This window comes from Bactrocera oleae, chromosome 3 (assembly GCF_042242935.1).
Source record: "Bactrocera oleae isolate idBacOlea1 chromosome 3, idBacOlea1, whole genome shotgun sequence".
Lineage (NCBI taxonomy): Eukaryota > Metazoa > Arthropoda > Insecta > Diptera > Tephritidae > Bactrocera > Bactrocera oleae.
In genome coordinates, this window is record NC_091537.1 from 70,007,147 (window position 1) to 70,020,372 (window position 13,226).

The 13,226-nt window shown below is 33.2% G+C and overlaps 2 protein-coding genes across 2 annotated transcripts; one reads left to right on the plus strand and one right to left on the minus strand.

The window, feature by feature from the left end:
• The first annotated feature begins 815 nt into the window (after positions 1-815).
• On the plus strand, positions 816-2,708 carry LOC106616787 (early boundary activity protein 1). Its single transcript, XM_014233672.3, has one exon. It carries the CDS (start codon positions 1,071-1,073, stop codon positions 1,860-1,862), a length of 792 nt encoding a protein of 263 aa, XP_014089147.1. The 5' UTR covers positions 816-1,070; the 3' UTR covers positions 1,863-2,708.
• A 2,059-nt stretch (positions 2,709-4,767) lies between these two features.
• Positions 4,768-11,927, minus strand: b (glutamate decarboxylase-like protein black). The gene is made up of 3 exons (XM_014233572.3): positions 10,618-11,927; positions 7,342-7,709; positions 4,768-5,467 (listed from the first exon to the last, which is right to left on the minus strand). Exons 1-3 carry the CDS (start codon positions 11,383-11,385, stop codon positions 4,870-4,872), a joined length of 1,734 nt encoding a protein of 577 aa, XP_014089047.3. The 5' UTR covers positions 11,386-11,927; the 3' UTR covers positions 4,768-4,869.
• Between the last annotated feature and the right edge of the window lie 1,299 nt (positions 11,928-13,226).

Below are 13,226 nucleotides of genomic sequence, written 5' to 3' on the forward strand. Positions count from 1 at the left end.
TGTGATAAAGTAATTTGTCAAAGCATCTGATGAGATCGTCATATGATGGCTGGTTCTTAAAATAGGTGAAATTATAATAGAAATGTTTATAAAAGGCGTTTTATTAAAATATAACAAATTTTTTGGATATTTTACTCGCTGTTTACTTTAGTGTCACCTTATTTTTTAAAAACAAAATTGACATCACAAATATATGTATCTGTTATTTATTCATTTGTTTTGATTTTTGTGATATATAATATATAAATGAAAATAAAAATAAACGAAAGCAAGTCTTACCAAATCATTGATATTTTCAAGATTTGTGTGCTCAATTATGTATATCCAAGATCGATCTTATAACTAGGGCAACAAAACTTTTTTAAATATAAATTTAAATGTTGTTTCTGCTTTTGTGTATATTTATTATAATATTTTTTAAAAGTCTTTGAGCTCATTAGACACATAACCACGCAGGTAAAACATTGTTTTAAATACATACAATACATACCTACTTTTAATACCTACCATGCAACGCGAATCGTTGGCGGACGAAGTTTTCCAATTTTCTCGGTAAATCTTGAGTTCTCTTGCACTTAATTGCATAACAATGCAAGTGCGCAGCAAAAACGCCCACATCTTTACTCAGCTATTGTCCAAACGCGTGAAGTGCAGCCGCTTAACACGCATACACAAATAAGCATGCATTCCACGTATGTATAAGTGAAGGGATTACCAGGATTGCAAAAAAATAGCAAATGTTCTACCTGGGCAGTGCCACTTGATGTCGAGTTTTTACTTTAAAAGCCACTGCAGCCGTGCTCTAGATCATCAGTTCTTTTTTACAACTGGAGCATATCGTAAATAGACGTTCCAAATAACGTTAAGGCGAAAAATATAAATCAAAATATTTTGTTAGCCACACGTCGTAAATTCTGAATTTTGTGTTTCTACATAGAATTAACTTTATTTCTTTAAATTAAATAAAGCACTTTTTAAACGAAAATTAAAAGTTTCGGTTATAGTATCAATTTTTTGAAGCCATTGTGTAACAAAAAAATGTTTAATTAATAAAAAAAATTAATAACAATATGCATTCAAATCGTGCTTTCAACGAGAATGAAGAGAACAGGTCGCCGCTGCCAGTGCGAATTAGTCTCCATTCTATTCAGGTAGAGCCACTCGATTTGACGATGCCTAGTACGTCTAGGAACAGAAGCCCAATGATTCAACGATTTACCGCAGCAACTGTTACACCAGTTAACGCTCTTTCGCGGCCACAACGGCAGGAAACACAAACACCGACGTCGCATATACTTACAGTGATCACACCACCTAATACACCATCGATTAACATTATTTCACGTAAACGCTCACTCAATAAACTGATGGGTAACCAACCAAGTCAACAACCAAAGAAAGTGAAGCTGAGAAAAAACGTACCATCTATTACAGATGAGATCAGAAAATACATCGATGTCCGTACTATATTGGAAGATGGAGAAGAATATGTCATACTTGGTGCAAATGGCACTAAAGTCCACAAAAAGGATTTACTCCAATTAAATTGGAGCAACCCAGGGACTGCGATAACGCGCAAACTCTTGACATATGTTTTCGGTCAGGAAATATTGGCGACGCACACGTTATCTGGAAGGCCATCTCCGGCGTTTTTGGATGTGGACAAACCCGAGAAGGGTCAACTGAATCCAGTTATGATAAAGGATATCATAGAGTTCATGGTAGGCACCAAGGGAATGATGTCGCGAGAGGTGAGAACATCAGTAACGACCAAGTGTGCCGATGAATGTAAAAATCGACGTCGAAATGCACTACCTCCAGCTTCAGCTGAATCTGCAACAAATTTTACACTTGAAACTTAAGCTACAACCTTTTGAAAGCAATACGCACAAAAATTGAGGTACGCAAAAATATGGAGTCCACCATATGACTTCTTATTCGAAGAGGCAAACTACTCTCAACAAACGGAACCAATATACCCTCATTATCTTCAACTTAATATAAAAGCTCTGCTAGCCGATGAATCGAGACAACATCATGAACTCGATAAAAATTACTTAGTATTTCGAATTCTGTATCCGGCTAAAGTTATAAGAAAACATAATATAACATATAATTTAAGTAAGCAGCTGGTGGACTATCTTGGGCCAAAATATATTTCACAATAATTATTAGTTCTAGATTAATGTACATAATAGCGCCGTTGGGGGTAGAAAGTGTTCTATATAATATTAAAACTATATTAGCTTCAAGTATATCATCTTACGTTTTCAGTTTCTGACCACAATAAAAGTTATCTGGTCGTTACAATTATTAGTTTATAAGCCAATATGATTCCTTGTACTACTTAAGATAGCCATTAGTATTATAAATAAAGTCAATTTTAAATAAAGTAAATTAAAAGAAAATATTTTCATTTTATATATTCTATATATGTATAAACGCTTCAGTATTTTTTAATAAAACGTTCCTTCAAATGAAATTTAAATAATATATTATATATTTGTATTTATTACTAATATAAACTCAAAACAATTTTATTCAAATTGTAAAATTTTGTAATTTACAATATTTAGTATTTTTGACGTAAATCTGTATGGTGTTGACAGTGAACCAAAAAAAAACTTGTACAGCGAGATGGTTTGTCTTTGAAAAAACTTATCTGCTAAACTATTAAAAATTTTAAGTTGCATTAAAAAGTGAAAAAACCTGTTTTATGAATTTTCATAATGTAATTATTATTAATTTTTAAAAATCCAGTTTTCTCCAAAAAATTAAATAATCCTAAATAACTCCTTTTTCGAAGACCAAAATAAAACTTGTACAGCTTGCATAAATTGACATTTTAACACTTTTTAAAGAAAATTAATACTTTGTATGTACACCTTTGATCTCTATCATGGTTTGCAGTCTGTTATTCATAGAATGTGTAAGTTCAGGAGGCATATTTACCGATATTGCAGAGTAACCTTACCTCATTTTTATTATCAACTTTGCCCTCTCGTAACATAGGCCCACAGGTGTTCAATGGGATTCAGGTCTGGAGTCTGGGGAAGATTGTTGTACAGCAACCATTCCTTACCCACTAAAGCAGAATGCTTGGGGTCGTTATCCTGAATTTAGCTGCTGACGGAGACAAATTATTTTTAATATTGCGAAGTAGTCCACAATTCCTTCTATGAAAACAAGGTTACCGACGCCATTTGCTTCCACTGCACACCTTTTACTGCCATTGCCCCACACAATGCATTCGCTACCATGCTTGACAGTATTATTTAAATTTTTATCTTTCAGCACTTAGACTGTTTTACGTCATACAAATCGACGACCATGAGGGGATATTTTTATTTTTTATTATCAAGAAAAGACTTCCATAATGTATTTCACAGATTGACCCACATTTTCCCTTCCATCTATTTTCACACCGTTGGTAGGGGATTATAGGATTTGTCCTTAGTGAATTGCGCTCAACATTTTTAGACAAAAGGTGCCCTTGCTACTGCGGTACCAAATTACAGTTTTATATAATATCTTAATTTATTGCTTAGTTATGACAGATGGACGGACGGACAAAAAGATAGTCCCTCGGATTTCAACTCCTCTCATCATCCTGAGCATTTATACATATATACATAACCTTATATCTGACACGTTTATTTTTAGGTGATACAAACAACCGTTAGGTGAACAAAACTATTCAATGTCAATTAGTTATATGTGAGCTACGGGAAATATTGACCCGATTCAACATCGATTAATTTTGGACATATAGTCAGGAAACGATTCTCTCCTAATTTCAATTATATATGTCACATATTGACCGATAAATATTGTCCGATTTTGACAACTCTTAGACCTGAGATGGCATACTTTAAAGGCAATATTTCCTTAAAGTTAAAGTTAAAAAAATCAGATAGAATTTAAAGTTGTGTTATATTCTTATTAGGCGTGGTTGCAGGCCCATTTTCACAGTGTTCACAGTTCATGAGTATGAGATTAAAATATCTCGGTAGACACATTTTTAGAGAACCTAGCGAAGTGGCTAGGAGTGATATTAATCGACTCAATAAATTTGTGGTAAGCTCAAAACGCTTCGTTGATCTATGAGGTGATGTACTTTAAAGAGTTTTTTGGGTAACACAAAGGGCACATATTTGTCCATGTGAGTATCCATTGATTTTGGATCAACCCTACGACCTAACCTGTCTTCTTATGTACCAAACACATTGTAATTTTTTTATTTAAAATATTAAGGAAAACCCCTTATTTCGATTAAAATCGGCTTTATGTTTGTTACTTGCAATACAAAATACTATATCCTCAATCGAAATAATTTGTGATACTTTTATTGAAAATAGAATTTTTTACGAGTTATTTATATGAGAAGCTTTGAACGCTCACCGACACTTTAAAAAATTAATTTTAATTTCAGGCATATTTTTTTTTTCTGTATATAGGTTCATTTTAATCTATGAATTCGATAGGTTAGTTTTTGGCTCACTTTAATATCCATGAGAATCATAACAAATGAGAGTATATATTGTCTTTTACTATCTATAAAACATAAATAAACAAAAAATTGTACAAATTTTCAAACAATAAAGCACAGTTGCACTCTTAAAATAAAATAAAAGATACTTTGATTTAGAAATGAATATGGAAACTTATTAACTTTATTTGGTATTCTTTTTGAAATGTAAAATTTCATTTTCCTTGTTACAAGCAAAACAACCCTTCCCCATTATTAGTACTTGAAACAAACCCAAATTCATTTCATTACCATTATATATTTTATACTACATACACATAATACAAGTAATTAATTATTTGTAGATATTCATAAAGTTAAATATTTAATCTACAATTTTTTTACAAATTACAACCAAGGGCTTCTATTTCATCAAGGAAGTATTTCATATCGTCTTTCGTAAGATTTGAACTTTGCAAAACTAATCGGAAGAAATTCGGTAATTGTCGTAGGGGTTGGTAGGTTATCATCATTGATCCCTTCTTGATCATACCCTCTTTGATCTTTGGTGCAACGGCATTTAGTTTTTGATTAAACAAATCGCCACGTTCCATATTTTGTATACTGGGTGGAATATACCAAAAGCTAATATTTGTGCATTCGGGCTTTTCCAGCACCAATTCAAATCCAGGTCGCTCTCTGATCAGTTCAGTGATGTATTCCGACATTTTAAACGCCTGATTGACATGTTCCGCCAGTCCATTTGTACCCTTTGCCTTCCACATAAACCAGAATTTATAGACATCCGCACGTCGTCCGCATTGTATGTGTTTATCTCCGGTGTCAAACGATGTATCATAAAATTTATCTTTTTGGAAAAGATATGTTGCATTTGTGGAATGACAATTGGTCAGTATATCCTTATGCCGTGTGAGAAATGTTGAGCATTGCTGTGAGGCGATCAACATCTTATGTGGATTCCAGGTGACAGAGTCAGAGCTGAGGAGAATTAAAAATATTTAAGTTAAATTAAATTTCGGATAAAAAATAATAAAATTAAGTAATAAATACTAAATCTTGTTCTAACCAAAGTAAGGCAAATGTTAAGCTTTTGGGTGTTTTGAAATTATGAAATGTTCAAGGTTTAGTGAATTGCAATATATTATACAGGTACAAATAATATCGCAAACACTGAATGACATACATAAAAAGATTGTGATCCAAAAAGCTACATGAAAATTAAGATGCATGGCTTCTTATTATGAATTAAAGTCCAAATAAGCTAATCCGTGTTATGTAAATCAAAGTTAGGTTAGGTTTTATTTAAAAATGATCTTCGCGACGTAGATCACGCGTGCACAATTGCAGACGCTCCCGAACAAATCGCCTTGAGCCCTTCACAAAGCGGTTGTAGTGACTAAATTCGTTTCCAATTACTGTTCTTAGCTACCTGGAGATTCAAGTACGAGTATGAGATGACTAGTCTGTCTTACTTGATTGTCTAAACAAAAGTGCTGTGATGATTCTACCTCTCCATCTTCTAATGTGAACAGGTAGCATGCATCCAAAGTTATCTCGAACGAATAACTTCACGGCATGTGTTCATCACTTTGACATATTGGACTATTTGGCACTCGAATATACAACTTTTTAAGTGTGGTATAACATTCTGCATAACGAATAGCAGAAATCATCGAGAATTTCATGTGGTCTAAGATCATAACTCTCTAACCAACGAACTAAGGCCAATATTTCAGGTCTCATGCATAAAACGTGACCTTAAACTTAGACTCAAATGTTCCTATTGAATGAGTTCAGACTCAGATAAATTCACTGGAGCTCAAGCCCACTTATCTTTTCAACGCAGAGAGCTTCCCTCTCTTCTGTTAGCACCAGCTGTTACTGCATTAAATATTTATATCCTGAACAGGGTATATTAAGTTTGCCACGAAGTTTGTAACACCCAGAAGGAAACGTCTGAGACCCTATAAAATATATACATAAATGATCAGCATGAGCTGAGTTGATTTAGCCATGTCCGTCTGTCTGTCCGTCTGTCTGTATATATACAAACTAGTCCCTCAGTTTTTATGCTATTGATCTGAAATTTTGCACCTGTCCTTTTCTAACAAAGAAGCTGCTCATTTGTCGGAACGGCAGATATCGGACCACTACAGCATATAGCTGCCATACAAACTGAACAATCGGAATCAAGTGTATGGAAAACTCTTTCATTTGACGAGGTATCTTCACGAAATTTGGCACGTATTATTACTTTAAGCATTAATCTAATCTCCGAAGAAATTGTATATATACATCGGATGACTATAGTATATAGCTGCCATATTAACTGAACGATCAAAGTAAAGTGCTTGCATGGAAAATTTTTTTATTTGAGGAGGTATCTTCACGAAGTTAGGCACGAGTTATTGCTTAAAGCAACAAATTATTCTCCACAGAAATTGGTCAGATCAGATCACTATATCATATAGCTGCCATACAAATTGAACGTTCGGAATCAAGTTCTTGTAAGGGACCTTTGTATTTGTGAAGGGTATTATAGCTTCGGCGCAACCGAAGTTAACGTTTTTTCTTGTTTTAAAAAGAGTTTGCACTCCGTTTGTATTATAATATATTAAGGAGTTAAATTAATTCAATAACTAGATACATTTTCTGCTGAATGTTTTATCGGGCTAAAGGAAGGACACGCCAAATTCTACATATTTTTTAGGGTTCAAAGTTACTTAAGGTTGTCTACACCTTGTAGCCTTCATATAACACATTAAATATGAATTCATTTATCTCAAATATACAGTAATTTAGCATATTCCAGATTTAATTCGTACTAATTTAAACACAAATCTTGTAATTACCGCTCAATCCCGTTCAATAAATGACGATATTTGTTTGTAACTAGTGCACCACCACCCCAGGCTGCATCGGTGTGAAACCACATGTTGTATTTCTTACATATATCAGCTACACCGTTCAAGTCATCGAATGCACCTAAAACCGTTGTACCGGCCGTTGCAGAGACCATTAATGGGCGCGCGCCTTTATTTATGTAGTGCTTGACTTGCATCTCAAGATCGCCAATATCCATTTTACCGTATTGATCTGTGGCAATTTTACAAACACTTTCGCTGCCGAAACCCATGAACATAGCCAACTTTTCGACGGAATAATGTGCGTCTTGTGAAGTGAAAATAATTAATTGTTGACCACCAAATAATCCATTTTTCTGTAAAGAATATATAAATGGAAAAATAAGATTATACTATAAATGTATACTATGTATTTTTAAATTATTATTATCATCATTGATATGTTGTGTACATGTGAAAGCAGAAGAGCTGACTTCTCCTTTAGAAAAACTGAAAAGTAATATGAGTAATTACTTATACGCACTGACGACTTTGGTACTTTACTTAACTGTAAGATTATAGGTGTTGTTGTCGGTAAAAAATTCCGGCACAAACAATGTTGAATTTACTATAATGCAAGGCCATGAATTGTTTTGAATAACTTAATGATTATACTCCACGTACGTAGATGGCACCTCACATAGATTTTTCTTAAGAGGCTTTTCAGACCTTTTTCGCTAGCGGAACGATTGGGCTTTGGTTTCTCATCATCATTAACGTGACTCCATAGCGCTTGAGCCATTTTCATACAGCGGTCCTGACGACCGAAATTAAGCATATTGGATCAAACTTCATTGACTAATTTCTCTTGATCATGACATTTGAATAAACGTAGGTTGGGTTAGACTTGGATAGCTGAGAACGCCGCTCCGGTAAAAATACCTAAAATATCCTAAGTATGGATCATAAATACCCTCATAGACGAAAAATAAGCTTTGAATCTGTCACAAATGTTTTTAGGAGGCTAATATTAATTTCGAGCTCGAGGAAAATAATTTATCTACATTATCAGATAGCTTTTGTTAAGATTTTCTACATGGGTGCAAATCTATTAATGTTCTCAAACGATGACGATTTTCCAATACCATCGTTTCCTTCTTGGCGTACGTCTAGTTTTTTATTGATTGACTGCTCAAATACCTAAATGTTTTTACGCAATTCAAATATTTCAACCACACCCCACAAGTTCTTTATAATTACGTTATCGGAATGCGATGTAACGACGGCCATTTCGATCTTCGAAAGCAAATACTAAATTCCTTTTAATAAATATATATATACATACATATTTGCAGGCAACAATTACTCATACCATTCATTGATTGACTTACACGTGCATAAGACTTGCATGCGCCACATAATTGCACAATTTAGGTTTAGGTATGTATGTACATTTGTAATCCTTTCAGAATTCTCGGAACCGTACACATGCTACCATATATATATAATATGAATGTATAATTGTATTCACATGTATACGTAGAAACCCATTCAAAAATTAATCTTGAACCATTAATGACAATAACATTGACTTTACAACACTATTGTTTCGTACATATTTACATATGTAATTGCTTTATTAGGTTAATTATCTGTTATATACACAAACATAAACGTTATACATGTGTCTATTAATTTTCTAATTGTACTTGTATATATAGCTACGTTTGTATAAAGATATATATGTATGTGGTTCTTCAAATTAGCATGCATCAATATAGTGTTCGAAACCACAAAACGAACCTTCGTACTAGACACTCTTCATTTAGTATATGTACACATATATATATTAGTGGACTTTAAAACCCCAAATTATACAATTTCTTTTTTAAGGCATAACAAACGCCCACTTTTACATATACCATATTATAGATAAAATATAGAAAGAGTATGTAATTGAAATCAAATGTGTTTTAGAAATTCGAAAAAAATAAAGGAAATTTTAATATTTTTAAAATTTAAGGGTACAAATTAAAATTACATTTTTATAAAATTTCAAGGAATTGCATAAAAATTCTAATATTTCAAAAATATAATATTAGTATTCAATACCACATATACACAGGTGTACAACATAAACTTTTATTCATTTACACAATTTATTTTAATTTCCAGTTTGAACTTGTTTTTCACATCAAACTGGTATTCCTACGTAAATATGTAGCCTTTCCGATTTAAAAAATAGTCATTTAATCAGTAATTTATAATTTGTAAAACTAGTTATTAATTAAATTAAACTATGGATGAAAAATTTTAATTTTAATCTGAAAATTTAAATTAACAAAAGTTCACAACTTGAGAAAATATTCAGCTATCGTATTTTATGTACTTTAAACCACAATTGTAGAGAGTTTGGAAAATTTGTGTCTAGCAGAAGTGAGATTATGAGCTCATCCATGACTTCATTGTTGTATAGATTCAAATTCGAAAGAACGAACAGAAATATAACACTGCCCATTGACCTGTGATAACCATATCTAGCGACTATTTATTCCATACCTCTCTTTAACACTTAAAATTAAACATCTCAAACATGGCTTCCGATATGTCCTGTCTTCTCAAACGCTAATCTATCAGTTTTGAGATATCGCTCGGAAATTGTACACACTAAAGGTACTTTGACTTCAGTGGAACCGAAATTAACATTTTTTAAACTGGTAGTCAAACGTTATTATCAAAATATTTGCTATAATTTTAGATTTTATTTCGAACACTATTTAAAATTACGACCCCCGAATCACACACACAAAACTGTGAACCTAAAATGAGCATATAAAGATAGCTGGATACTGACAATTTTTTGTTCCGTGATTCATCCAGAGAATTCATTTTATAAGCTATTCTACCTTTTTTTGTGCCCTAAAAAATATGTTAAAATAAATTAAGTCGTCTTAGGCTCTTAGGCGTCTCGAATAAGTTCTTCAAATTGAGATATATCGTCTCACATAATTTAAGTTGACTTCAGCTACTTTAGCATATGATCACGTATATGTGTCTTATAAAAATATATATATAACTACTAACATGTATTGAAAATCTAAAAATCGCATGAGAATTCTATTTTAAAAATTTATATATATTTTTTCGATCTATGCTTAAAGAATGTCTTATATATGTGAGGCAAATAATTTTCAGTAAAAATTAATATATATTTTAAAGCTTCGAATACATATCATACACTCATCTAATTATGCTCACATAAAACATTTTCACACTTTTACCCACCTTAGTTTCCGGTGCATATTTGTAGCGTGCACAGCTGATGCCATAACCGTTAGCAATTGAGCCACCTGGACAGAAAATGCCATCGCCATAACCATCATTTGGAAAACCGACAATGCGACGCATTTCCGCCAACACTGTCTCCTCCATAAGCGTAAAAATCGGTGCCACCTCATAAGTATACACGCTGGGATTCAATGCGTCCGTTAGCCATTGACCAATCAAAGCATAAACATCTACACCGGAATAGAGTTGATTTATAAAGTACGGATGTCCGGTCTTAACCGAATACTTAATTGTTGCTTTCAATAATTCAATCAGTTTGGCATTCGTTTCCGGTTCCGCTTTCAAATTAAAATCAAATAATTGCTGTAATTCGCTCGGTGCATGCCACTCCACCACTTTACTGGCACGATTTGTGCCTGCCAGCACAGCCGATTTGATGATTTCATCCACGCAGTTGCGTATGAAACTCTCAGAGCTAACGTCAGGATGTCCGGATACGAATTGTGCAGATGGTAGCATGTCAGCCATATTATTATTATTATTGGTGGGATTGGCGTTGTTGGTATTTGTTGTGCCGTTGTTCTGTTGCGTCTTCATTGCTGACCCTTTAATATCTGCGCCGGGAATATCTAAGCTGCATGCGCTGGCATTTGTTTTAGCTGCATTCAACGTTGCGGCGCCTGCCAGTTCTTTGTCAACGCTCTGTAAATGCTTTTTAAATATAGACTCATTGTAGTGAGTGGGTAGACTATTACTGGCCAACATTTTTGCGCTTGTATTAGTTTGTTTTTGATTTTAAAATTTTTCTTATTTTGCTTATATATTCTTTGTGATTTGTTTGTTTTGTTTCTATTTTGTTTTTACTGTTAATTTCGTAACCTTCAACTATATAGTTAGTCTGCAGCCCCACACAAGGCGTATGTGGTATGTTTATTGTGGTATATTGGTTGGTGAATGGTCATGTAATGCACGGAGACCCACTGAGTTTCACGAGATTTGATGCTTTTTTCGTCGATGCAATTTAATTTGTAATAGTTTTTATTTTACTTTATACTTTGTTTATACATACATATGTACACTTTTTGCTTGAATATCACAGTCACAAATATTTATTATATATTTTCGCTAATCACTTCTATATCAAAATTTTTTTAGTACGAAATTTCCTTTTATATATAATAATTTTCTTTTGAACAAAACTCTTTGGTTGTAAGTTTTTCAGTTTCAGATGAATAAACGCGTTGCAATTAAATTACTTCACGACGATCTTAACAACAATTCGCCACTTACCAATCTGAGTGTCCGCCAAAATGCGCTGCTGCTTTTATAAATGCTCGCACTTGCAAGATCGGTCTGATTGATCTGTGTAAACCGAACGTTGGGCACTTACATAGATACGTACATACGGACATGAGCACTTCGTGCATTCGTTTTGACTCTAACGTATTTGCTTGTTCCTCTGTCGCCGACGCTGCTTAATCGATGTAAGTTCGCTGTAATTACTTATTTGCTATATGTAAATGGGTATGTATGTATGTAAGCACTATGTTCGCTCACAGAGAATGTTACACCTGCACAGTTGTCGCATGCCATCTGTTGGTGGCGATGTACGTCGCCTTACATACCTACAAATGCTTCTAGGTATATGTATACATATGCATGTATGCACCTATACCATGCTTAGTTGACGAATATATGTATCTATGTGTGTATGTGATCGCGTAGTTTCGTGCCACACTTATGCACGAGTTATTAATGGTCTGTGGACTTTCCCGTATAATCAGTTTGAAATTCGCACATTTCACTAATGCAATTAATAGGCAGTAATTACTTACTCGATTAACATGATTACATATAAAATATAAAATTTTTATATATTAATATATGCAATTTTATAGTTATAATATGCAATTTTATAGTTATAATATGCAATTTTATAGTTATAATAGTTTATAACGTAAATTGTCCATATAATAAGGAAGAGTGACACAATCGGTAAATAAATAATTGAAAAACAAGATAAAACGTTAACTTTAGTTGTACCAAAGCTATAAGACCCTTCACAAATAAAAAAGTTTCCATACAAAAACTTGATTTGGATCGGTCAGTTGAATGACAGCTACATATTTTCTATAGTGGACCGACCTGAACAAGTTGTTTGGAGAATGTAGCCTTGCGTTGGACAATAATCTGTGCCAAAGAAAAAAGTTTTCCACACAATAAGTTGATTTTGATCGATTTGTATAAGGACTATATGCATAAAACATCGTTGGTTCCAACAAATTAGCGACTTCTTGGGGAGAAAAGGCCATGTGCAAAATTTTAGATCAATATCTTAAAAACTAAGGGACTAGTTCGCGTATATACAAACAGACGGACGGATCTCCGACGTTTCTTTCTGAGTGTTACAAAATTCGATGATTTTATTCCTTAAAATGGTACTTGTTTTTATATAATCGGTACAAAATTTAAATTTTCTAAACGAGCATTCTTCAGAGTATTTCGATGGGAACCTTCATCAGATAAGAATGGTGCAGATTAATAAATAAGAGCAGGGAATTTATTTAATAGGGTCATACCACATAAAAACAGATCAAAACTAAGGA

Excerpts from the sequence above, each read along its gene's own strand:
- LOC106616787 (XM_014233672.3), top strand. The coding sequence starts at position 1,071 with ATGCATTCAAATCGTGCTTTCAACGAGAATGAAGAGAACAGGTCGCCG.
- b (XM_014233572.3), bottom strand. The coding sequence starts at position 11,385 with ATGTTGGCCAGTAATAGTCTACCCACTCACTACAATGAGTCTATATTT. Across the intron at positions 7,710-10,617 it reads AATATGCACCGGAAACTAAG|AAAAATGGATTATTTGGTGG; the intron begins GTGGGTAAAAGT and ends TATTCTTTACAG. Across the intron at positions 5,468-7,341 it reads TTATTGAACGGGATTGAGCG|CTCTGACTCTGTCACCTGGA; the intron begins GTAATTACAAGA and ends AATTCTCCTCAG.